Below are 27,012 nucleotides of genomic sequence, written 5' to 3' on the forward strand. Positions count from 1 at the left end.
CAATGCCAGGTTTGAGCTATCTACATATTTTAGTCACTAGTAATTGTTTAAAACACTTTGTTTTGTTGGAATTACATAAATAAATCATTAGAAGACTGAAATGAAACATGAAAAGCACTGGTAATGAACCCAGCTCATACCTGCCACCACAAATTCTCAGCTTTTCTCGATATTATGAAGAAGAGAGAGACACTGCTGAATCTCCTGAACTATTGATCCAGAGAATCAAGACCATTTAAGAGAAACCAAACCTGCTTGTGATCTAAAGTCAGCTTCCATGATAGTATGTTGGTGCATTAGGGCAATATTTTGCAGTCCTATTTTATGGTAATCCATATGGTAAGCCCTGTTTTAAGCACACACAAATGAAAAGCTCCATCAGAAAACATCACCAAAGTTCTCAGCTTTCTGTCAAGTGCAACAAAATCGGCTACATTTTGTAGCCAAGTCATTTTCTCCTTTTATAAACCAACCATCATTCCACTAACATAGCAAAAAAAAAGAACCTGAATACCTCAACACCTGAACACAACGTGGTCAGCAAGTCTCTTCCTGCTTCACTCCCCTCAATGGTCCTGATTGGAGCAGGCAGCTGTTCTGACTTTCCATGGCAGATATGGGTTCAGCTGCTGCTGCACCACACCTACTCTGGCATGCCCTCTGACTTTCAGCCACAGCAGTATATATAGCTGTGGGAGATGATCGGAAGGCCCCTGGCAGCCAAAATGAAGTCTCTGGTGTCTGTGTGCTGCTTGCTGTCTCTCCTGGCTCTGTCAGCTGCAGGTATGGAGGCGGGTTGATGTGCGATTTGGGGGATATAGTCAACATTTGCAGTGCTGGTTTTTTTTGCATGCATTCAGGGAGATGTCTAAGCAGGCATGCCAAGTGAAGTGGAAATTCTGGATGGCTTCAGCTGAAATGGCTGAACATATGTTTGGCCTGTGCCTGTCACAGCTTTGTAAGTTGGAGTGGTCATGTTAGATCATTGGAAGTTAGATTCATTTTTGTCAAATTCTTTCATCAAGTTTCCACCCAAATTAGGAAAGTACTGCATGCTCTTGTTGTCCATGGTAGAACTTCTCTCTTTGCAATTGGAAATGTAAAGGCTGAGGTGCAACGCCAGATGATGGAAATGGTCCTGTCTTTCTTTTATTCTCTCTGTCCTGAAGAAAAACACTGCAGCAGTACTAACTGAGTAAATGAACCCAATACCCAGAGTCACATACACAACCTTTCCAGTTTGACAGTCTTTTCACAGCATCAGAATTATCTTGAGAGTAGATTTTGACTCTGTTTAACAGTCTAATATCATAAAAGGCTGTCCTAAAGCCTGTTTGTTTGTGAGTTCTTCTGTAGAAATGTCATGCATTGGAGTGTCCATATCACGTTTGACTCTCTGCTTGTTGCAATTTTAGAGGCTGCTAACTGACTTCTACATGACAGCTAAAGCAATGATCCACCCTTGTCTGTCCTTGCACCAAATCATTTTGACCTCCACAAGCTGCTGTAGTCAGGTGTCAGGAATCCATCAGACAAAGTCGTCATCAGATACTGTTGTCATCAATGGTCTGGACTGATGCACACCTCTTTAAAGCTAAAGGAATGCGCACACATCACATACTCAGATGCTCAAACTGATTTGGTTACATCTTCTTGCACAAACAAGACAAACATAAAGTCATAAAGTACAAATAGACTGTTCCTGTCGGTAAAGTGAGCATTGCTTTTAATGTCAGAGTGAAGCTTTATCTACTCTGTCTGCAGAGCTGCTAATCTGTCATTCCAGTCAGCGGCGAGCATATTGGGTGGGGGGAGACTCCTCTAAAACAGAACGATCAGACGTGGGCATGTAGGACCAGAGGACAGTGGCTTAACAGCTGTGCTTTTTAAAGTTAAATAACTTTATAATTTTGTGCTTTTTAAAGTCAAGTTAAACAGAAGCAACTTGAGGTACTGATCAATGAGAGATATTTTATTTCTTTCTATTTCTTATTCTATTTCATTTTTATTTTTTTTATTCATTTTTATTTATTTATGATTTATATATTATTATCAATCTTTATTCATTGTTTAATATTAAATAGTGACTGGTATTGTTGCCTTCTCTTACTTTTTGTTATTTGTTTCACCATGTTTTCTCTGTAGGCATTTTGATGTTAAAAACTTGAAATAAATTCAGGCATTAAGGAGTGAAGCACAGAGGAATAACGCTGCAAACAGTGTGTATTCACATCATTTTCCACTGTGGTTGTTGTGTTGAGTGTGTATTGTGAATGTGATTATTTCTGTTTATTGTTCTTGGAGAAGATTTTGAGTTATGCAGAGTTGTACATTGTTGCATGGAGAAATACTGCAGTGAATTTACAGTCCAGCTTCATGACAATCACAGGGAGGTAAAGCGCGTCACTCTTTCTGAAAATAGAAAGGGAGTTATCCCTTCTTCTTTTCACCCTCTGAGTCATTGTGGGGCTATTTCTGTTTATCCAGCAACCAGACACCTGTCCCACTCTGTCCCCACAACACTGAGCTCTGCCCAGGCTTCATTCAGCAGCAGCAGCAGCAACACGGTGCTGGAGCAAAGGGAGCGCTGCCAGAGGCGTACTTTACACTTTGGTAGTGATGGAAGCAGACAAATTATTTGCACACTTGACTTGCAGCTTAATAATACATTATTAGTTTGTTTTTTTTTCTTTTGTGAGTGCTCTCATCTCCTGTTCTTTGCTGATGCAGCCTGAAAAGTGCTGCCAACAAACAGAAGTAATCCAGTCCTCTTTAGATTATTTGTTCTAGAGTTTATTCAGTTGATATTATGTTGTGAAGCCAGTTTTTAATCTGAATTGATCACTAGAACTGATCTGAAATATAAGAAAGAAAAACTCAGTTGCTATAGTGTGTTTATTTTGCTCTGGATCAGCTTTGTTGCAGACAGTTGTTTTCTAACAGATCCTCTGTAAAGAAGACACGTGTTTGTCTCAGGAGCTGGTGAAACCAAAGCAGGCCGGTATAAAGACTCAAGACTAATATTTGATGACCAGTAAACTTAATACCTTTATCAGATGTTCACACTCACTGTATGCTAGATTTGTTGCTATTTGCATGTCTATGTAAGTGAAATAGTGTTTCGGAATGAAACACTACAGCCATGAAATCCAGGCCTCCTGGCCTCATCCAGAAAAAAAAAAGTTGCTAAAGAGACTCAAATGAAACACAAATGAAGGGATGTTGCAAAGTCACAAAGGAAAAGGTAAAAAAAAAGAAAAAAGAAGGTTGAATCCTTCAAATTAACAAAACAGGACAAAGGAAAAATTTGATATCAAAACTGTAAAAATTGATGTCAGCAAAGATTAAAACAACTTTACAAAATCTGAACTTTCTCAAGGCGATAAGTTTAAAAGAAACACCAGAAAAAATAATGAAACAACAAATAGATGCACAGCTTCAGAGACAAAACAACAAACTTCAGCTTCGTGGTTTTCACGATGCTTTTGTTTCATAAAGTGTGTGTGTTTGTGAAGAACTAGTTTGGGGGGTTTTTCTTTGAGTCTTCTCAGGGCTCATATTTCATTAGTGGCTGTGGGTAAAATGCCGACATATAAAGGGTACTTTAAATTAGATTTTATATATAAAACTCTCTCCAAAACAATAATATTTTACTTTAGGTCTGCAGCTTTATGTATTTCTTGAGTTTTGCCTGAATGAATAGTTTTTTTCTTCTGCCTCATTGAGTTGCACACAGTAACCTGATCACCCAGTGACAACGCAGCCATCGCCACGTTACAGACAAGTAGTGACATCTCTACTGGGTCAAAAGTGAGAATCTGTTTGTACTTGGTATTCTTTCAACTACACTGCTCAAACAAATAAAGGGAACACTTAAACAACACAGTGTAACTCCATGTCAACCACACTTCTGTGAAATCAAACCGTCCACTTAGGAAGCAACACTGATTAACAACCAATTTCACATGCTGTTGTGCAAATGGAATAGACAACAGGTGGAAATTATAGGCAATTGGCAAGACACACCCAATAAAGGAGTGGTTCTGCAGGTGGTGACCACAGACCACTTCTCATTTCCGATGCTTTCTGGCTGATGTTTTGGTCACTTTTGAATGCTGGCGGTGCTTTCACTCTAGTGGTAGCATGAGACGGAGTCTACAACCCACACAAGTGGATCAGGTAGTGCAGCTCATCCAGGATGGCACATCAATGTGAGCTGTGGCAAGAAGGTTTGCTGTCTGTCAGCGTCGTGTCCAGAGCATGGAGGCGCTACTAGGAGACAGGCCAGTACATCAGGAGACATGGAGGAGGCCGTGGGAGGGCAACAACCCAGCAGCAGGACCGCTTCCTCCTTCTTTGTGCAAGGAGGAACAGGAGGAGCACTGCCAGAGCCCTGCAAAATGAGCTCCAGCAGGCCACAAATGTGCATTGATGGCATTGATGTTATGGACTGGCCTGCCCGTTCCCCAGACCTGAATCCAGTTGAGCACATCTGGGACATCATGTCTCGCTCCATCCACCAACGCCAAGTTGCACCACAGACTGTCCAGGAGTTGGCGGATGCTTTAGTCCAGGTCTTGGAGGAGATCCCCCAGGAGAACATCCGCCGCCTCATCAGGAGTATGCCCAGGCGTTGTAGGGAGGTCATACAGGCACGCAGAGGCCACACACACTACTGAGCCTCATTTGGACTTGTTTAAAGGACATTACATCAAAGTTGGATCAGCCTGTAGTGTGTTTTTCCACTTTAATTTAGAGTATAACTCTAAATCCAGACCTCCATGGGTTGATACATTTGATTTTCATTGATAATTTTTCAGTGATTTTGTTCTCAGCACATTCAACTATGGAAAGAACAAAGTATTTAATAAAAGTATTTCATTCATTCAGATCTACCACATGTTACTTTAGTGTTCCCTTTATTTTTTGAGCAGTGTATTTACATAAAATATTTAAAGTTTTCAAAGAATGAAAATATCATACAATAGCTATTATTTAATATTATGTGACAAGATTATTATGATTTATGCTGCGTTCATCCAGGTGTTTATATTTCACAGTAAATGCAACAGATGAATAATGATCATGACAGAGTGGATTAACCTGATTGTGTGGTTGGTACAATTTGGTTAGCTGATTTTCTAACAACCGATTAAATAACAAAGCAGTGTCAACCCACTGAACCATGATCCCAAACACAGAATTTCTATAGTTGGACATGAAGATAGTTACTCAAAAATTAGTATGGGAAAATCTCAATGAACATGTTTTTATGACTCATTAGTTTTGGCTAGTCAACATGAAGAGAGAAGTTTTTCAACACCTTGCAAATGTCACTAAATAAAACTATAGCTATGCTCACTTGTTTTTATTTAATAAGGGAGGTCTTTTTTTTTTTTAAAAAAAACAAAAAAAAACAACCTGTTTTACAGTGACTGCCTGATTTGTCCAGAAGAGAAAATGATTTCCTGGAAATCTATTTGCTAGTTGTTGAGATCTTTGAATCTGTCACAGCCAACCAGCAGAACAACACTTAATTCCTGCAGCAACATTTCCAACGTAACAAAGGAGTCACAAGCCTATTTTCCATCTTTATCATTTTAGGCTTATCAGAATCCGTCTCAGAAACACCATAGTTATTCTGATTTATAAACGGTCTCTCCTGTCTTCCTCCCCAACATCATACCATTTTCATCTTCCTAAGTATATTAACTTTAATTCGGCCACTGCTGGCCGCTACCCCAGCAAAAAATGATCTCCCAATCTTTATCTGTAAAAAAAAAAAACAGTTGATGAACTTAAGTTTGTGTAATTGCATCTGAATTATTGTGATGTCTGAAAACTACAACTGTTTTAACCTAAAGTCTGACATTTAATCTGTGGTTGGTAATGCTGAGGGCTTTCCTCAAAATGCAGATGTCAAAGTGTGCAAATAATTTTCTTACTACACAGACTTTGATAAGAAAGCAAACACATTTAATATAGTCTGTGTAACAACTCTGGGTATGTAATGCCTCCTAAACTTTACTTCATTGGCTCACTGCAGGATCTTCACCCCTGCTGCTGTTCATGTTACAATGCAGATGATGCTGTAACACTCTGTCTTTGGGTTGCACCCAAGCTTGACACATAACTTGATCAGACCAAAGTGAGCACCATCAGATACTGGTCAGGTTACTCCCTCACTCATCCCCCCTCCTTCCTTAATTCCCTCAATTACTCACACCTATGGTACACGTAAGTCTAGTCAGGATGTGTTTTATGAGAACTGGCAGCAGTGAATGTGAGAAGCTGAATGGATACACCTCAGCCTGAGACATCCATCCAACTGTGTGTCTGTAGTTGTGGACACAGAGGAGCCAACTATCTTGTAAAACATCATGAGACAGTTATGCTCCAAATTTTCTGCTTTGTTGATAAATTTGTTAAATTTTGATGCTTTGATTTTTGTTTTTAATTTCATGGCTTTAAGCTCACTTGATTCCCAAAGGAATCAAAGTCAGCCATGTTTGGATTCTCAGGATTCTTACTCAAACTTAGGAAAGATAATGTAATTATCAGAACTGGTACAAAACCAGATTTAAAAATGTCTCAAAAAAACAAAAAAATCCTATCATCTTTACATTAATAGGGCTTATTTTCTCTAAATGCACACAATGTTCTGTGGTCTTCAACACTGCCAGATCTTCCTGCTGGGAGGAGATAAGCAAAACAGCTTCCTGATAGAAGAGGTGGCAAAAGACTTCATAGAAATAAAATTGTTGCATGTGGGATTGGCTGCTTTTAAAATAGAAGGCAGAAAGCACCATGGATAGCAGTTTGGTTGACAGGAGAATACACGGAGTTGTGTCCCGCTAGCATCATTTAGTATAACCAGCTGAGCATTATATCTGCCAACCAAGTCTTTGCTCAGATGCCACTGAGTTTGAGTCTGTTCGTTTTGAACAGATCTTTGTGTGTGTGTATGTGTGTGTGTGTGTGTGTGTGTGTGTGTGTGTGTGTGTGTGCGTGCGTGCGTGTGTGTGTGTGCGTGTATTTTGACTTTGCTGAACAAAATGAAGATGCATGTACTGATAGAGAAAAGGAGAAATCATTATCAAACCTCAGATTTAATTATGTCAGTACAGTTACTGTAGCATTATAATAGTAAATATAATCACATCTATGTTTTTGCTGCTCAGTTTCAGTATGCCATGAAAATGACTGTTTATAGTATTTTTTGTAGTCTATCTGTTGAAAAGAAATAATTTTACACTAAGAATCAACTCGATCTGGGAGTTATAAATAACAGTTTATTAATAACTCGCAAACTAACGCTAAACAGCATAACTGATGTAAATGACAGCTGCCAGAAGCTTTCAGTCTCCATTTCTTTTTCTGAAGTCATTTTGTAACATGAACTGCAGTGTCTCATATCACAGTGGACCTCTGTGTTCCTCCAGTTAAAATTAAATACAGGTCACAAACTTTTGCTCTTTGTCACAACACCTTGTCCCAAAATCTATCTTCACCCAGCTTGTAAAAGTTTTAACTGTTCTTAGCTTTGTTTGTTAAAAAATGCAATCATAACAACTAAATGTCCTTAAAAACTTATTTAAAACAAATGTTGGGGCATTTAGTGGGAAAAGGAAATGGAAAAATACACAGTGTAAAGATTAATACAGGATTATTGTGTTCATCTGTTATTTCCCATACTATAATAACCATATAATACTCTGAGGGAAAACTTTAGTTTTTGGCTCAATGAACAAGTTTGTTAACCGTAAAACGTGAAGACAGGCTACAACACTCATCCAAGCTTATTGCTTACCTTTGCATATTTACAGTCACCATGATGCTGGCACACCAACTTAAGACTAATATAAATATTTCAGTATCTTTCCCTAATTTAAAAAAATTACTATTTGCACTGGAGAAAAATGACAAAACTTCCTTTATGTGTTTTTGGAATAATTGCTACCAAAACTACTAATCAATATTTTTTAAATTATTGACTATAGTTGAATAGAGTTCTCCACTTATTCTTCTGGATCCTGTAGACAACTGTCTGCTGTTTGTTAGCCCTAAATAGCCCATTCCTTATAGCACCATTGAAGGAGCTGAAATCTGAGTCAGAAAACTGAGAGGTGCTGAACATGTGATCCACTCTGTTCTCACACAGTGGATGAGTTTAGGTCAAGTGCTGACATGGCATCCAAAAGTGACCAGTCCTGGTTTAAATAAATTACTTTGTGAAGTCTAATACTTTCTATTGAAATTGTTTCATTATTTAGACAGATTTAACAGAGAGAAGCTTGTGCATTCATATTCATTCATTCATGTTAATTTTGTTTTTGTCCTGCCAGACTCCTCCATCCACGATGAGGAGCCTTTGATCCATCTGCAGCTCCAGCAGCCAGAGGGAGACCTCTTCTCCTGCGGGTGTGATGCAGCAGAGGAGCAACCCAGCCAAAGCTCCTCCAATGACACCCCAGCTCCAGAGAGGGCCATGTGCCAGCCTTGCAAACCACTGTCGACTACTGAAGAAGAGCCCCCTTTAGAGCATGAGGAAGAGGAGGAGGGAGAAGCTCCCTTACCCGAGGATGACTCTTCTGCTGAAGTGGTTACAACTGAAGATGAAGACCACGATGAAGTTGTACAACAGAATCAAGTTTTGTCATCTGAGGAAACGGCTGAAGCAGAGCCTGAAGAGGAGTCATTGGAGGATCAAGGTATGGAGGAGGAAGAATCTAGAGAGGTTGTATTACCTGTAGAAGAGGAGGAGAAACGTGAAGAGGGGGAGGGGGAGGAAATAGAGGAGTTATCTCAAGTGGATGCAAGTCATGAGGCTGATGCAGAGGAGAAAGAAGCTGCTGCACAAGAAGCTACTGTGGTTTTAGAAGATGCAGACACAAAGGAGGAAACAGAAATGGTGACAGAGGAGCAGATAACTGGGGAAACCGTCCCACAGGAAGCTACAGAAGCTGAGGAGGTGGACACAGGAGCTGAATCAGAACCAGAACCAGGGGCAGTTCTTGAAACAGAAGCCGAACCCGAGGCGGCTCAACAAGAACAAGAATCACAAGTTCTCCCAGAAGAGATTTTAGATCCAGAGCCAGAACCTGAACCGGCAGGAGAGCCAGAACCTGAACCGGCAGGAGAGCCAGAACCTGAAACAGCAGTAGAGCCAGAACCTGAACCGGCAGTAGAGCCAGAACCTGAACCGGCAGGAGAGCCAGAACCTGAACCGGCAGGAGAGCCAGAACCTGAAACGGCAGTAGAGCCAGAACCTGAACCGGCAGGAGAGCCAGAACCTGAACCGGCAGTAGAGCCAGAACCTGAACCGGCAGGAGAGCCAGAACCTGAACCGGCAGGAGAGCCAGAACCTGAACCGGCAGGAGAGCCAGAACCTGAAACGGCAGTAGAGCCAGAACCTGAACCGGCAGGAGAGCCAGAACCTGAACCGGCAGTAGAGCCAGAACCTGAACCGGCAGTAGAGCCAGAACCTGAAATGGCATCAGAACCTGAAGAAAGGCTCGAGGTCATTTCAGAGCCAGACCTAAATCCCAGCCCTGAACCAGAACCTGAAGTCACTCCTCAGGTGGAGCCTGAATCTTTTGTGGAGGAGGTTACACCAGAATCTGTTGAGGAAGTTGTTGTGGAGAATGTAGTGGTGGAAACCCCAGTTGAGATTCCTGTTGCTGCACAGGAGGTGACCGTGAAGGAGGCGCCTGCAGAACCTCCAGCCAAAGGTACTAAAGGGTGTTTTCATTTCAGGACTATTATCATTCTAAAGAGTCTTCATCTTTAAATTTACCATCTCCTCATAGTGAAGCAGGTAAAGTTCATTCAAAACTTTAAACTGACAAGAGACACCTTTTCTCCAGTAGTCCTCTGTCTGTGAGGATCAGTAGAGATCCTTTTAAAATAATCCTCTCCTGATTCAGTTGTATGCAGTTCTTTGGTGCCCAGGTTGCTGTTGTGCTATTATCAATCTGTTTGTACAAAGAAAAGCGGAATAAACAGAAAATAGTTGGCTTAACAGAACAAATTTAGAACAAATCAACAGGTTAGCGTCTACACAAACACCAAGTGGTTTTATAACCTATTGAAGCTACAGCATTGTGTTTCTGGTGGCAAAGCATTTAGGCTACATGGACTCAAACTCTGTTTCTTCATTTAGATAAGTGCTCCTCAAGCACTCAAGTGCCACAAATAAAGATGGGGAGAAAATTCATCCCCATAACTCTGAAACATGTGTCACATACTAAAGATTTATTTACTTTATGTTATTGTAATATCTTCAATAAGATTAGCACAATCAGTACTTCATTAAAAAAAAAGTTATATTATTGCACACATCAGCCAATCAAAATGCAGATAATAACAAAAATGGCATAACCAAACAAAGACACCCCAGACAGCACTACATAATAAAAAAAATAAAATAAAAAAAAAGTGTTTTGCGGAATAACAGTCGATCTATTTTCTTTTTAAAAAATTATATCTGGCAACACTGTTTAAAGGTACAGGCCTCCAATATGGCACAAGCAATGTTTTCTAAACTTTACCAAAATGGGAACTGACAGTCATCAGAAAAACTTTATTTAGGAATATATTTTTTATAGAAATGCGTCAACTTTTTTGTTTTTCTGCTTTGTCACGTTGTTAATCCAAACCTCCAGAATTTGACACTGAGTAGCTAAAGAGAGATTAGCAACAACCTCTGGTACAAAAATAAACAGACTGAAATAGCGCTGGATACGCAGACCGATACTGGACAACAGCGTGATATAACAGTTGGACCAGAGTTCTGCCAGATGGCCTGGTCACTCACAGCTCAGGAAACCATTTACCTGGAGAAATTATACTGGTTTTGTTACTATCTCTGCAAATGTTTATGTGCTCCTCAGCTGTTTTGGTTTACACATAAAACAGGTTTCTTACTCTTAGTTTGGCCTCAGTAATTACCCAGAATTTCAGACAAATGTTGTCTGTTCATCCCATTAGAACACAAAGAAGCCGAGGGTGGAGGCTCAACTCTGAGGGATCGCTCTCATATTGAGGACATGCTACGGCTGGCAACTGCTGAACCCTCAGCTGAGTTCTCTGGTAAGGTGCTTTTTAACAAATCAGTGTTACTGATATGACACAAAATGCACAGCGAATCTTCACCAACTTATACATGCACATATCAAACACAGTGAAACCCATGTGGATGGTCCGAAATTAGGATCTGTGATGATGTGGCTCTGAGTTTTCCTGTCCAAATGTCGGACACTAAATATTTAAATAATAATGCATCTGAATGTTTACAGTAACTCTGCCAGTGGAAAATAAAACCAGATGTGTTTGCATGCAAAGGAAAGGAAGTCTGAACCAATTTGGGGGGATTTTCTGGTGAAACTATTCTGAAAATTGTTTCATGATGTCTAGGTCACAGGCTTCAGTGAGTGAGAGTGGAAACTGTATTAATGCATGTGCGTATGTGTGCAGACCTGTTTTGAGGGAGGTGATAAATCAGTGTTTAACTGTCCTCTGCATGAAAACCTCTCTGTTCTACTGAAGCTCAATCACTTCAGCTCCATTCACTAAACTTTATTTATCATGTACAATTAGGTATAGTAGCAACAGTATCCCAATTATTGCAAAAGTTCCTTTTTGCTCTCTTGGAAGGGGCTATAAAGACACTGCTGAACATCTACCACAAGTCGATCAAGCCGATGGAGCAAGCTTTCAAGTACAATGAGCTCAGACAGCATGAGGTCACAGGTAACTGAACTGCATCACATAAACCATTGCCTTCACAGCTTAACTTTTACTGATCAGTTTCACAGAATGCGTCATGTATAAATAAAACTGCAACTTGCAATGGCAAACAATTAGAAATCCACATACAACACATCCTACCCACTCACTGGCATAACTTTTTTTTGTAACATTTTTCAGTTCAGTATGAATTATAATTAACTGGAGTTGTGAAGAATCCATAAAGTATAAATAATGTCATAATTATGAATGTGCATGGAACCAGGATTGGTATTTTTCAAGCCAGGCACACAGAGAAACACAATAAGGACTCTGTCTGTTGAACATGGCGCTGGCTCAGCGCCCCACGACTTTGTTCCATAGCACTGGAGGGCTGGAAAAGGGGGCCAGAGGGCCAGAGTGAAGACTTCACTCTGTGCCATGTGACTCTGAGACACCATGTGGTGCGGGATGAAGGTGCATGATTGCAATCAGAGCATTTAAAGGTCTTTTTATTATTATGATGATTTTGTATTGGAATCAGGGGATTTTCAATGCTTAGTGAAACTTAAGGCAAAACTACTGTTTGAGATTTTGAGTTATTTTCCCTCCATAAATCTATTAGTTTCAGCCTTTCCAACTTCATTTAGATGATTGTTTTCAAATGCATTTTCACATTTCAAATACATTTACTCATTAAATAAAATTTGCATTGTAGTTGTAAAATGGAAAATGACAAGAAATTGATGGGAAAAAAGATAAAAATGAAGAAAAAAGGGTTTAGTTTGTGGGATGTCGTGTAACTGATTAGGTCCTGTAGAATTATTTCATTTCCATCTTGTATTAATTTTTTGGTCTGTTTGGTTAGATACTGATTTTGGGTTGAAAATGGTGCAGATAACATAAGACTTTACTTCTACTGATCCTTATTTCATTCTAATTTAATTTGAAGATATGTTAAGATTTTAAAATATGGTTTGATTTATTGAATGAAATAAATACATAGAAAAAGCTTTTCAGAAAATAAGGGGCATTTACAGATCTGCTTAGTTTTAAATCCAACTCTGAAATAGGAGCATTTATGTTTTGTTTTGTTTTGTTTTTTTCTTACCTTTTTGCCTTTATTCTCAATCCTGATCTATTTCTGATTCACAAACCTACAGATGGAGAGATCACCTCCAAGCCCATGGTTTTGTTTCTGGGACCTTGGAGTGTGGGCAAGTCCTCCATGATCAACTACCTGCTGGGTCTCCATGACACCCCTCAGGAGCTTTACACAGGTTCACGTGGATCAAGCCTGATTGCTGATGTGTCAACATAAAAAAGATCTAGTGAAACAATATCTCTTTCTTTTCTGCATCAGGTGCTGAACCCACCACATCTGAGTACACCGTCATCATGCACGGTGAGAAGTTTCGAACCATAGAGGGCATTGTCATGGCAGCAGACAGTTCACGGTCCTTCTCTCCCCTGGAGAAGTTTGGCCAGGGCTTCCTGGAGAAACTGGTCGGCATTGAGATGCCTCACAAGCTGCTTGAGAGAGTCACTTTTGTTGACACGCCAGGCATCATTGAAAACCGCAAGCAGCAAGAAAGAGGTGATGTTGTTTTTTTTTCTTTTATTTGTTTGTTTTTAACTTGTCTCGTCCAACATTAAAAGTCAAACAAAGTCAACAACTGTCAGGAGCACCAGAGAAGAAACAAGCCAAAAAGAAAAACAATATATTTCAACTCAAACCAGAATCACACACAAAAATTAATAAACTGAAAATGGCTGTTAGGGAGTAAACCTACAACACAGAGAGTATGTCAGCGTGCAAAATAGACGTAGTGGGAAGTGTTTGAAGAAGAGTGATCATGCCAGTGCGACCTCCCCTACATAAAGGTCACTGGCAGGAGGACCCCAAGACCCCAGGTGATAGGCAGCCACGCCTGAACCTGGGGTCTCGCCTGGGGGCAGGGAGCCTTAACCCCGCCCCCCACACCACCACAGCCATGATTATTATTTTTAATATTAAAAAAGCATCATATATAAAGATATTAATTTACTTTAGTTATTTAGTATCAGCTACCAGCTATCAGTATGACATCCATCAGTAAGGTGCCACACACACGTTGAAGTAGACAACTGACAGTCATTTAGGTCTGGAAGTGTTGCAACCTATCAGGTTTATTTATGATGTGATTTCAATAAGTTTTCTTATATGATATGTACAGAAAACCATTTAAAAGTATCTATGGCCCCCTGCGGTATTTCACAAGATCTCTTTTCATGCGATCTATCTTTAAAGGCCCTCTTCTTCTTCAGGTTACCCGTACAACGAGGTGTGCCAGTGGTTCATCGATCGAGCCGATTTGATCTTCCTGGTCTTTGACCCGACCAAGCTGGATGTGGGCGGAGAGCTGGAGATGCTCTTCAGACAGATGAAGGGCCGTGAGTCCCAAATTCGCCTCATTCTCAACAAGGCTGACAGCCTGACCACACAAGACCTGATGAGGGTCTACGGAGCCCTGTTCTGGAGCATGGCACCACTAATCAACGTCACAGAGCCACCGCGAGTGTACGTCAGTTCATTCTGGCCTCAGGACTACGCTAAAGACACCAGCCGAGAGCTCTTCATGAGGGAGGAAATCTCCCTGCTGGAGGACCTCAACCAGGTAAATTTTATTCTTGAGTTTTTAGTCTGAAATGATTTATTTTATGTCCTAAATCAGGGGTTTCCAGCTCTGGTCCTTGAGGGCCACAATCCTGCTGGTTTCCCATGATTCTTTGTTCCAACACACCTGACTTAAATGCATCCGTCACTGTGTAGGACTTCATTGGCTGTTGGATTAATGCGAGTCAGGTGTATCAGAAAAGGGATACACTGGATACCTCCAGGAAATTGGCCCTAGAGGACCAATTTTGGACACATCTGTCATAAACCCTGAAACCGTAGAACTGAAAGAGGCTGTGCTGCAGTGAAACAGTTTGTCTCCTCTTGTTGTTTTTCTGTTTGCCTTCATTGTTTTTTTATCACACTTCTCTCCTTGTAGGTCATTGAGAATCAGATAGAGAACAAAATCGCCTTCATCCGCCAGCACGCCATCCGTGTGCGCATCCACGCCCTGCTGGTGGACCGCTATCTCCAGACCTACTATGATAAGCTGGGCTGGTTTAGCGACCCGCATGAGGTGTTTCAAGACATTGTCAATGACCCAGACAAGTTTTATATCTTCAAGTCCATTTTGGCCAAAACAAATGTCAGCAAGTTCGACCTGCCAGACAAGGAGGCTTACCAGGACTTTTTCGGCGTCAACCCCATGTCTAACTTCAAGCAGCTCTCCTCCCATTGCAGCTGGACTGGTGGCTGCCTGCTGGAGAAGATAGAAAAGGCCATCTCTCATGAGCTGCCAGCTCTGCTCAGCAGCGTCAGCAAGAGCACAGACACACCAGCCCCACCAAAGGCAGCGCCAGCACCTCCACCGCCACTCCCTGGTACCTGTGAGGGTCCTGGCTGTGAGGAGAAACCTAAGAACCGCTGGAGGAAGCAGTAAGATGAAGGAGAAGGTTGCAGGAGGAGGAGCCGAGGAAGCAGATGGCAGCAGCAGCCCAAAGTTCCCAGTAAAAGGTTTTCAGTTCTGGTGATGGGACGGCTGTGAAAGAAGTCAAATGTGAAAAATATTCAATAACTGGAATACCAGAGAGTTAGAGGGGGTTGAAGAATATTTCTTAACCCTTATCTAAATCCACTCAACGTATGAAATATGACTACAAGGTACGAGTCATCCAGTCCTGCACAGGACAACAAAACAAAACGATGCACATAGTATTTGACAACAGTGTCCTGTAAATAAAAATTCTGTTGTCAAATTTCCATCTGACACTATTGCTCGTAAACTTCTCATGATATGCTTGTTTTCTAGTTTGTCACTGTTGTTTATTATTTATTCACTTTTTTTCTCATCAGAGTGATGCTGACAGTAGTTACACTCCTGTCTAATGACTCAGTCTAATCTGCTGTGCTGTTATTCATGTAATCACCTGATCAATGTCCTGAATCCAGAGAAGGTTGATATTTGTGTGTTAAAATAAAGAGGATGCTCACTTTGTGTTCTACTGCCATACCTTTGTTACTGGACACACTGCACAGTAGCTCATCCCTATATTGCACTGAACTATATTAATTATGTAAACTGGTTTTATTTAACATGTACTCTCTATTTTAAGAGAATTTAGCGAATATTACATTTTAATTGTAGTTATGTAAGCTTGTATTCAGTGTAAATGAGGCATTTTCAGCTATTTGAACCAATAGTTTTACCTCAACACGGGCATTTCATATCAAATGAAATCTTTTCAGTTTGTTGGTAATCTTCATTGTCTTGTGTGATTTATTTTGAGTAAATAAAAGAACATGATCTGGTCTGTTTCTTGATGTATCCAAGGCATAAAACATCTCACTGAAAGGGTGTACAATTCAATTGTTTGATTCTTAAGCTGCCATGAAGAAAGAAATTCAGATGAAGAAAAGGGATTGAAATGGGTTTAGGTTATCAGGTAATAAAGATACAAGCAGATATAAAATTAACATATTGATTCCAGACATGTGAGGAGGAAACCTCAGCCGTAATAAAAAAAAAAAAAAAAAAAAAAAATGTTTGTAAAGAGCTACTGGTTGATTATTCTCTGCAATGACTGTAAATTGACACCAGATGGCACTTTTATTCAGGGAGTTGACTCCAGTAAGAAGAAAGAAGTTTGATTTTCCCCAAAAACGTGGTAAAAATTTGCATTTTAAAAGACATTAACTCCAGAATCAGGACATAAATTATCTTGGAAGTTCATCAAACTTGTCTCTGTCATTTACTAGAAACATATTCTTGAAATCAATATCTTTTAACGCAGTATTTTTTAAATATATCTTCTGTAATGTTGCAATAAATTGAGTAATTTGTCTTGAAAAGCATACGTGTTTGAATATGTAGGAGTCTGAAGTTTTGATTGGTTTAGACACAAAAACTCTTTAAATGGATTCCAGATATGAGAAACAATGAGATGCAACAAAATCAACTGTGAGAATCATTCTGTAACAAATAAGCTCCATGAAGGAGAATTTACTGTATCAAGGTAACATATTTGTTTGATTGATTATATTGCATCCCTACAAAACAAACTGAAAATGTGTAGTCAGTCACACATACTATATAGTACTGTTACAAGCCATATAGTCATGTGATATGATGAAGAAAGAGGTGGTTCAGCTAAAAACACTCTTGAAACCACTCAATATACTTCTGTTTATTTATCTACCTCAGTGGGTGTATATATTTTTTCCTCCATGTTATAATTCACAATTAAGTTAACAATTAGAGCTAATTACTTTTGGATATTGTGGTCCAAATATTAAAGTTTCTTTGTAGCTCTCTTGAACTTTCGTAAATGCTTGCATATGGTGTATAATCTTCATATGAATAAACTCAGTTTGTTGCTGTTAATTTAAGATGGCATTTTTTCCCATATACAACAATATAGCAAATATAGGGAGATGGAAAGAATAGGTCTGTTAACAGTAACTGTAAAAAAAAAAAATAAAAAAAAAAGAGGTCGAGGATCTAACTTAAAAGCAATAACTTAAAGTAATTCTCTATCTGAATGGCTTCATCAGTTTTACATTACCATGGAAGAATTTTGGCCTACTTGCCTTAACTCATAAAGGTTTGTGTGCATTTTTTGATGCACAGTTCACTTTTGGTCCCATCAAAGCATTTCAAGCAGGTTGAGCACTGAACTTTGATTGGACCATTGGTCCTTTTCAGGTAGTCCGAGTTGATAGTATGTTTTAGATCACTGTGCTATTTAGGGAGTTCAATTTGGAGTTCATGACTGACACAACGGCTGAAAGATGTCTGGGTATTGTGGCTGCAAAACAATTGCAAATCCTCCATTGATCCTCATAAATTAGTCAAATTTAAAGACGTGCTTGGCATTTCAACCAAAACATGTGTACTTTGGTCTCACCTGTCCAAGAGACATTATTCAAAACTTTGAGATTTGTTCAGAAGCACCTTTGCAAACCCGGGCTGCCATGTTTGTTTTAGAACAAAGACTTTTTTTCTTAGCAACGTTTGCTACCAAGCCATATACATTGAACTGTCCTGTCATGAACTTTAACACACTAACAGAGATCTGTAGAGTCTAAGATATAGTTCTTGAGTATTTTCAGTTCCTCTGAGCTCGCTGAGGAATCCACCTCTAGGAAAACGTATAGCTGTCTTAAATGACTTCCACTTGTGAACGTCACAGATTGACAAGCAGCAGCTGCTTCTCGAAGATCATCGTGGACGTCTTTTTTTTCTGGCATTTTGTTCAAATATATCTGATGCTCCAAACAAGTAACTAACAGTTTTATGGAGAAGCTCACATTTGCTGCAGATCATTTAATCAATTACTTAGCATCATCTGGTTTAGCTAAATTTCAAGACCTTGTAATTACCAGGTGTTTGTTTGGTTTTTTTTTGTCCCGGTTACAGAATTATTTAGTTTAAATGTATATTTTCTTCTCCCTTTAACTGCTTATGTCAGATTCAGCAATAATGAACTAATTTTGAACAACTGAAAGAAAAAGAAATAAGCAAAACACCATCACTAAAGATTTTGACTAAATCATCACAGAGTAAAAAACACAAATACTCTCATTTACAAAAAGTCACAATGAGCCAACATATAGCTGTTGAGATATTAGCTAATAAAATTAAAAACACCTTTTGGGTGATGGAATAAATTTAGGGTGAACCTTCACTGTTTCAATTTAGTGGAGTGAAGTTTCATGGATTCACCCGCCAACATGAAAGTATCCTCTCATTCTTAAACATCTTTATTGCTATCTGTAGCTTTCCTGCAGGAGACACTAAACTCTGAGGTGAAAAGTTCAGTTTTTCCACAGTAATGTACATATGATAACATTTCTTTGTGCTTGACAAGGCATGGACACATGTGTCACGCCTTCAAACAGACATTTGAGGTTGTGTGAGCTGTACTTGCTGAGCAGACACGCAGTACTCCCAGATTCTCGGCACAGTGTCAACCAGACTTATCAGTGAAGCTTTATCAACTCCTCAAACAGTCCTCTTCCGTAAGCTCTTGAACTTAAGTATGGACACACTACCCACACACCTTTTACACGTGCACTTACTTGAGCAAGGCAGGGAGGGTTAAGTTCACAAAATTTCAAGTTTGAACATCATTACATCTTTAAACATGCTCACCCACAATGAATCAGCACTATAAACCTTTATTACCTTGTTTACTTTCTTCCTATTCACCTGCTGTTTGAAATCTCATCACTTTACAAGCTTTAGTTAAATATAACCTGGTTTACAGGAAGAACATATCAGCTTATTTATTTGACAACTGTTTCATTTTTTTAGTTTATAAAGAAGCAACAAAACATTTATGAAGATGTAAATAAATAAAATGTGACTGTATCTGAGTCACTCAAGGCTATTTTTAATTAGTAGTGCATTTGCACTTTATCATCTGGCATCCAAATTTCACATATAACAGGAAGCAGCAATTGAATCAAATGACCCTGATTACAAATAAATAAATTAATAAATTAATTAAATTTGCAAAGCGGTTTATTTCAGATCAAAATAACTGATTAAATAAATGACCGTGTTCATTCTTGGTAAACTTTTTCTTCATATTATTTGAATGAGCATTAGGATGAGGCCTTTAATAATTGAAGAACCTAATTGTACTGATGAGATGAATAAACTAGGGAAAAAAGAGCGAACCAGACCCTCCTGTGTGGGATTACAGGCGACTGTCTTCTGTGACTGCGTTCCTCCTAAGTATAGAAGATGTCAATACAAATAAAACTACACAGAGAAGCAGGAGTTACACCATCAATGTAAGTAAATTAATCAAGCAGGATATATTTCTTTGGAATATGACGATGACAAAAACTGAATGGCTTCTTATCTAAAATCTTTATAAAAATGTGCTTACAGTATTTATATGATGATAATCCTGAACAGAAAACTGAAGTGTGTCAGACCACAAACTGTTTACTTGAGAGAAATTGATTGAATGAAACAAAATCTTGATTTCAGGAAGTCTCTAATAAATCTTGCATTTTCCAAATGTCGACTCAGCTTTCAACAGATCTTTTTATATGGCTCTTAAATCTATGATTTCAGTCTCTTACAATTGTATTTATATGGAAAATAATTAAATGACATCCCACATGTATATGAAAACATTGTGGAGACAACTTGGAGTTGTCTAGTAAGTTTGTCTTGTTCAGTGTAGAATTTCATCTGCTCATCATTTCAGAATCTTTTGTTGTTTTTTATGTTTATTATAAGTCAAGTGTTTAATAGCTTTTAACGGTACTTTAATTTAGTTTACTACACAAAATGTTATACTTGTTTGTGTTATCATTTGTGCACAATGTTGTTTGGTATTGTCTTGCTTAAATAAGTCTTCCTTAAAGAAAAACAAAAAACAAAAACAACACAAAAACAAAAACAGACAACTGAATGGCATTGTATGTTAAATTTATCCTTCAAGATTAAAAGTTCTTTTACAGATGTATTATTTTTCCATGTGCACATCCCATCACAGATGCTGGATTTAAATGCTGCTTGAAAAAAAAAAATCAATCTTTTAATAAAACTGCTCCTCATTTTCCAAAAGAATTTGGGGTTTTGCATTAATGTCTATGTGATTTGCGCTACATACAGGCTATGTCTTATATTCAACAGCTTCAGTATTTTTTTGCTCATGTACCAAACTTTATGCTGTTCCTTTGGTGTCTATTAATGAATTTGGCAATAGATATTAAGTGACAAAGTACAGCTCGCACAGTGCCCTTGCGGTGTTTATAACCCTGTTTCCAACAGGGTGTTTGTTTTTTAGCTAGAGAGGTTGCTTTCACAAATAATAAGAAGGAAATAAACTAAATTGAAACGCTAAATAGACACATTCAGTGGAAAAGTAATTAGGTTTCTGAGCGTTAACATTTTCATTCCTTTATGTTTTATTTTCACCTTCTTTCGTTTTAATCGTCCTTGTTGAGTGCAAAATTAATGAACACTGTCAACAGCAACAGAAAGCGTACAGAATATGTATAATGCATTCACAAATGATGGAAAGAAGCCCCTCACCGAATCACCAAACATCAAGTCTCAAGACAGACAAGCGAACCGGAAGTTGAAGTCTGCCTTCAAATCAACGCCGATTTTTAAGTATGTTAAAAAATACAGCAGTTCATGATCACAGAGCAAACAGATAACCAGTCATTTTAATAACTCTTGATCTTTTAACAATGGTATGCAAGCTTACTTCGCCTCATTAAGGACAGCAAAAAAAAAAAAAAAAAAAAAAAAAAAAAAAAAAAAAAAGCTGGTAGCCTAACAGCAATCAATTCAAAATTGATTTATATATATATATATATATATATATATATATATATATATATATATATATATATATATATACACACATCTACCTACCAACCTATAGATAGATAGATAGATAGATAGATAGATAGATAGATAGAAAAGGAAAAGACTCGATGAGCTGTTTTTAAAGGAAGTAATTCAAATAAATAATTATAAACAATAATACAATTGGCTACATCGTGTAAATGATGCAACTATAAAATAAAATTGTTTTAATCTAATACCCTATTGAGTACAAAATGAACATAATACTGGCTGCATTAGCCGTGTATTTCACCAAAATTTCCAGATTAAGAAAAAATTCTATTACAATAAATACTTTGTGTCAAAACCTACTATTTCAAAAATACAAGCTTTGCTTAACAAATGTAGCCTACAAGATTGGCAAGTGTTTGGTAGCATTATTGATTTTGGATTTCCTAACTGCTGCATATAGCCTACTTTCCATAGGAGAATATGTTGTGTTTTATTTAAAGCAGCTTATTAAAAATGTTTAAAAAAAAAAAAAAAAAAAAAAAAGACAGAGAAGAAGAAAACTGTTGGTAACCAGTCAAGGGTGTTGTTTTAGTATGATAATAATAGTTTTTTAGTATGATAATAATAGTATTTATTCTGTTGAACCCATAATTTAAAAAAAAGAGGAAAAAAAAGTTAACAGAAGTTTAAATGTTTTATTATCATCTTGTTTGCCCAGTTGAAGACTGGACCGGAAACTGTGCTTTTCTCCACAAACGTGCGCTTTACAGACCTCACCACCCCGCACCGCCACAACAGCTGGGAGAGGATTTCCCACCCAGTGACATCGAAGATGGTGGCAGCTACGAGACTTAAGATATGACGTTTGCCCGGACAAGACCGAAAATATAAAGCGTGAAACTCCAGCTGTGAATGCTTCAATTCAGCGTCCCACTCAAGTTAGAGAGCCACAACAAGGGTGACAAGCAGCAACGAACGGAAGAGGACGCACCACAGCCGGAGCGCACAGTGTTGTGTTTGTTGGACACATGCATTTCAGCGAAATCTAGTGCTATCCAGACCTAAGGAATTGGTTGAGATAAAGGAGATAAGGAGCGTTTTTTTAATAGACTCCAGCGGAGGAAAGCCAAGGGGTTTCTACTGCAGCTCTGTGGATTTTTCACCGTCTTTGCTCCAAGGGAATGCGGGGGAAGGAAATCCACTCTCGGCTCCAAATAAGCAGAGACTCTTAACTGAGTCTTCTCCAAACGCAGGAAATACGGCCTGGGGAAGAAAAAAAAAAAAAAAAAAAAAAAAGTTTGGGAGCTTTTGGAAACGAGAGGGGGCCTATCGCTGACGCTTTGCACGCCTTTTCAGCTGCGACTTGACGTTTTTACAATAACATTTTGGTAGATAGTGTTCCATTTGTTCCACAGAGCAAGTTAAAGAAAAAACATTCACATTTCACACGCTGCTGATGGTGTTATTTGCAAGAGTTTTGATCATCACTATTTATAGACCAGCCTGTTCCGACCGAGGCTGTTCCTCATAGCTGTAGCCCATGTTTTGCCAACTGCGCGCAACAAGTTGCAGACACTCAGCAGAGGAAAAGCCACGCTAATTTGGGGCAGTGGATGGAATTTTCTGCTCTTGTCTTTTCGGATCATGCATCTTTGAATAGCGCATACCCCTCCCCGTGCCCCTCTTTGGAAAGCAAAGGGGTGGGAAAAGAAGGTGGAGATCCGGAGTGGGTGTTCAGGAAAGGACGGGGCTGCATCGGTGGGAATAGGCCTGCCTGACAGGCCTTCTATGATTTGGGTTTTGGACTGGAAAGAGTTCCAAAATAATTCAGTCACGTTTCCCCCCCCCCCCCCCCCCCCCCCCCTTTTCTTTTTAAGTGGCCTGCTGGAATAAATATGGAAATTGATCATATGGGAATGAGAAAAGGGAATTCCTTCACGCTTTGAGCCCTGCATGTGAAAGGATGTTGTGACAGGTAAACCCCATTTAATAGCAGATCATCTACTTTTTAAAAAAAAAAAAAAAAAATTCGAAAAAGTGGCTCTTCCCATTTCAGACCACGTGTTTTAATTGCAATAGTTATTTTTTGTACATTTAACCAAACTCGAGAAAACTAGATTAACGAAGGGAATGATCCAAAAATACTTCTTATTACAAGGCGATGATAGGATTTTAAATGTGTTTTTAATTGGGCAAAGGGAGTGTAAATGGATCGTTTATCGCGCCTTTTGTGGAGATAAGTAGGACAGAGTAGGCTAACTTTTGCAGCCAACTGTTGACAGCTGAAATCTGCATCTGCACACACCGTGATACCATGAGCTTGAACTGTTTTTTCCCCACGCAATCAACCTGATTGAAGGATGAGGGAAGAAACTGGCATTTCTTTCTTGACGTTACCTAACTTTATTATGTCAGCAGTATCAAAACAGTGCGTACTCCAGAGGAGATCGTTTCCAGTCGTGTAACGTCAGGGCTGACTTGATGAAGATAAAGCGTTGCATCACTAACCAGTCCTTTCCGAGAAGGATGTTCAATTCAGGAGGCAGAAAGAGTGATGACAGTGTTTTTACCGCAGCTGGAGAGAAAGCCGGGCTCCTACCCAGAGCCTCTTTGGAGAGGGATGCGTGTAAATGTGAGCACTGACGCAAAACCCAGTCTCGGATAATGGTGTGCTCAAGAAACTGGAACGACGCGTCTTATGTGAGTGAATGTGCAGGCTGCTGTGTGCGTAGCCAATACGTCTGTGCCGTGCTCACCATTCATGCAGTGTGATTATTCCAACAAACACCTTTTGCTCTCCTTCCCCTCTCTGTCTGCCTCGTTTTTTCACTCCGTCACTGCCGCCTCCTCCCTGGTCTTCCCGCGTGCACACACGGCGCTCGTGCATCGAGTCTTAATTCCACGAGCGCCTTCAGAAGATATTATTAATATTTAACATCTCTTGTTGCACATACACACACCCTTCCCTCGTTTCACACTAGTCAACATGGCCACTCTTCAACATCACCGGCAGCTTCTCATGCACGGCACGGAGGTGAGCTGCGGCTCCGGCGGGGATGGAGCCGTCTCTGTGAGGATTACCAACAACTCGCCACACACGCATCAGCGCGAGATATCCAGGGCTGCCAATAGTGGAGCAGGAGGGGCTGCCAGTAAAGTAAACCCTAACCTCCACAAGTATAGCATCTCCTCCAGCTGCAGTTCAGCAGACTCCAGACCAGCAGTGACCTCCACTTCTCGGGTGAAGAGGATTCCGCCCTTGTTTGAGCGTTCTGCCGCCCAGTGTTGGGACCCCAAGTTTGACTCTCCAGTTCTGGAAGAGGCATGTCAAGAAAGGTGTTTTCCTCAAAAGCAAAGGCGGTTCCGCTATGTCCTGTTCTACCTAGCCGTGGCAGCTGGACTCTGGGGGGTGTACTTTGGGATCAATAGTGACCGCTGCTCTCCCACGACCTTCCTAGCCCCCACTGCCTCCTTTTTAGCCTTATTGGTGCTCCTTTTTTTGTTCACCTTCACTCAGCCATATTCATGGTGGTACAACCAAACCACCTTGCTCCTGATAGCGGTGACCTTTGCCATCACTTTGGCTCCCCAGATACAAACTGCTGGTTATACTGAGCTGGAGTGGGCTGGTGGTGGGAATGACTCATATCGCTCCATTAACAAAGTGGCCTCACCTCAGGTCCCTTGCATCTCCCCTGTTGGCACCTTTTCTTTGTGTATGGAGGTTCTTTTGTTGCTCTACAGTGTTCTCCACGTCCGCCTGTATGCCTCAGTAATGCTGGGGCTCCTGTATTCTGTATTATTTGAGGCACTAGGATGGCTTCCATTGCTTCACAGGAGTTATGACACAACTGGACAGGTGTCGGGATTAGTGGGCACTTACTGGGAAGAGGACACACTCCGCTGGCTGGGCCCTGCCAAAGGCCTACTACACTTGTGTGCCCATGTCATTGGCATCCACCTGTTCATCATGTCAGAAGTACGTTCCCGTAGCACTTTTCTAAAAGTGGGCCAGGCAATCATGCATGGCAAAGACTTGGAGGTGGAGAAGGCCTTGAAGGAGCGCATGATTCACTCAGTCATGCCGAGACGAGTTGCGGACGAGCTGTTGAAGCAGGGCGATGACGAAGGTGGTGGCGAGAATTCTGGCAAACGATATTCCTCTGGTGCCTGCTCCGCCTCGGCCGTCGCAGTGGGCGGTGGAGGAAGCAGTGGAGCTTCACAAGCACAAAGTGTCATGGGCTCCAAGAATAACCCCCACAACAATCACAAACGCAAAAAGACCTCGATCCCTCGAGGGCAGATCATATTCAGGCCCTTTAACATGAAACGGATGGAGCCTGTCAGCATCCTCTTTGCAGATATCGTGGGTTTCACCAAAATGTCAGCCAATAAGTCAGCACCAGCTTTGGTGGGCCTTCTCAATGACTTGTTCGGACGATTTGACAGACTCTGTGAGCTAACCTGTTGTGAGAAGATCAGCACTCTGGGAGACTGCTACTACTGTGTAGCCGGCTGTCCTGAGCCCAGACCGGAACATGCCTACTGCTGTGTGGAAATGGGTCTTGGCATGATACAGGCCATTGAGCAGTTCTGTCAAGAGACATGTGAGACTGTTAGCATGCGTGTTGGTGTCCATACAGGCACCGTCCTGTGTGGGATTCTGGGAATGAAGCGCTTCAAATTTGATGTATGGTCGAATGACGTTAATCTGGCGAACCTGATGGAGCAGCTGGGTGTGGCAGGAAAAGTTCATCTGTCCGAAGCTACCGCCAGGTTTCTGGATGACCGTTACCAGATTGAAGATGGGCAGGTGGCACAGAGAGCCGCGCAAAGTGTGATGGAGAAACTGAAGGGTAAGTGACTCTTCAGTAGTGTTGGTGCTTTGCATCAATGACAGCTATTCTACCGATTACTGATAACCTTGACAGAAAAATGTCTGAAAATGACCTGCAAGTTTATCTTCAGAGTTTCCTGAGTTGTGATGACAAGCTTGATACTGAATTTGCGATTTCAAAATAAAGGAGAAGCTGCACATTTGCAGGATAAGTGTTTTGAGTAAATGCGTACACCTCAGCCACATGGTCAGCAGGTCTGACTGGGGTCTTTGCATGTTTAGACTACACTGAAAAATGTCATCTGACCAGCTAGTCCTGTTAAAATGGTGTAGCAGCCTCAGCAGAGATCAAGCTGTTAGACTAAGAGATTAGAGCACCAGGAAGAGGGACACAGTTTGGTTTATATCATTTGGATACCGTTCAACATCTCCTACCAGTTACTTGATATGTGGAGCGTTCAGTACATACAGTATATTGTGTTATCGCCAGAAATCATGTATTATCCTGTTCACAAAAAAATCTTAATTATCCTGAACTGTGGTATTGCAGGGATAAGTGCAGCTTGTAAGTGTGATATTTTAGAGCAGAACGCTACAGATATGTTTTGAATGACACAGGCTTGAGCCACTGAGATTAGAACCTTTTAATCTCCAAATACAACAAATGGATTTGAAATCCTCACAGCAGACAAATGTTAGCAACTTGCATAATAACAATAATAATGGATACTACAAGCTCAAGGATGAAAAGATAAGTATGTATTTTTAAGGGAAGGCTTAGATATGAAACTGTGACTGATGCAGAAAACTGGCACAGTATGTTGGATCATTTGATAAGGTTGTTCGGCTGAAGACAAACAAGGTCAGTTTGGCAGCACAAAGCCTGTCAGGTCTGTTTTAACTCTCACCCATAGCTGTTTTTGGCTCATGTTTCTGACTGGTTGTGGCTTGTTGTTGCAGTTAAGTAGCATAAACTGAGATTGCAGCCAAAGAGAAGAGGACTGGCTGGATTTACTGTTCTGA

The 27,012-nt window shown here is 40.1% G+C and overlaps 2 protein-coding genes across 3 annotated transcripts in view; both read left to right on the plus strand.

The window, feature by feature from the left end:
• The first annotated feature begins 658 nt into the window (after window positions 1-658).
• On the plus strand, window positions 659-15,823 carry LOC306774511 (sarcalumenin). Of its 2 annotated transcripts, none has more exons than XM_079264586.1 (8): window positions 659-783; window positions 8,346-9,731; window positions 10,990-11,091; window positions 11,656-11,751; window positions 12,891-13,007; window positions 13,091-13,324; window positions 14,035-14,384; window positions 14,763-15,823. In XM_079264586.1, exons 1-8 carry the CDS (start codon window positions 699-701, stop codon window positions 15,261-15,263), a joined length of 2,871 nt encoding a protein of 956 aa, XP_079120712.1. In that variant the 5' UTR covers window positions 659-698; the 3' UTR covers window positions 15,264-15,823. The 2 variants fall into 2 exon arrangements, with proteins under 2 accessions (XP_079120712.1, XP_079120713.1); XM_079264587.1 differs by having other exon boundaries at window positions 8,346-8,711.
• Window positions 15,824-21,966: 6,143 nt separating this feature from the next.
• The window catches only part of LOC306774510 (adenylate cyclase 9), a 47,211-nt gene continuing 42,165 nt past the window's right edge, over window positions 21,967-27,012 (plus strand). The window contains exon 1 of the mRNA XM_079264585.1: window positions 21,967-26,008. Coding sequence (XP_079120711.1) covers window positions 24,139-26,008 — 1,870 coding nt within the window. The 5' untranslated portion in view covers window positions 21,967-24,138. The remainder of the gene's footprint in view (window positions 26,009-27,012) is intronic.

The sequence above is a fragment of the Telmatherina bonti genome (genome assembly GCF_933228915.1).
Source record: "Telmatherina bonti genome assembly, chromosome: 3".
NCBI classification, from domain to species: Eukaryota; Metazoa; Chordata; class Actinopteri; order Atheriniformes; family Telmatherinidae; genus Telmatherina; species Telmatherina bonti.

Excerpts from the sequence above, each read along its gene's own strand:
- LOC306774511 (XM_079264586.1), top strand. The coding sequence starts at position 699 with ATGATCGGAAGGCCCCTGGCAGCCAAAATGAAGTCTCTGGTGTCTGTG. Across the intron at positions 784-8,345 it reads CCTGGCTCTGTCAGCTGCAG|ACTCCTCCATCCACGATGAG; the intron begins GTATGGAGGCGG and ends TTGTCCTGCCAG. Across the intron at positions 14,385-14,762 it reads TGCTGGAGGACCTCAACCAG|GTCATTGAGAATCAGATAGA; the intron begins GTAAATTTTATT and ends CTCTCCTTGTAG.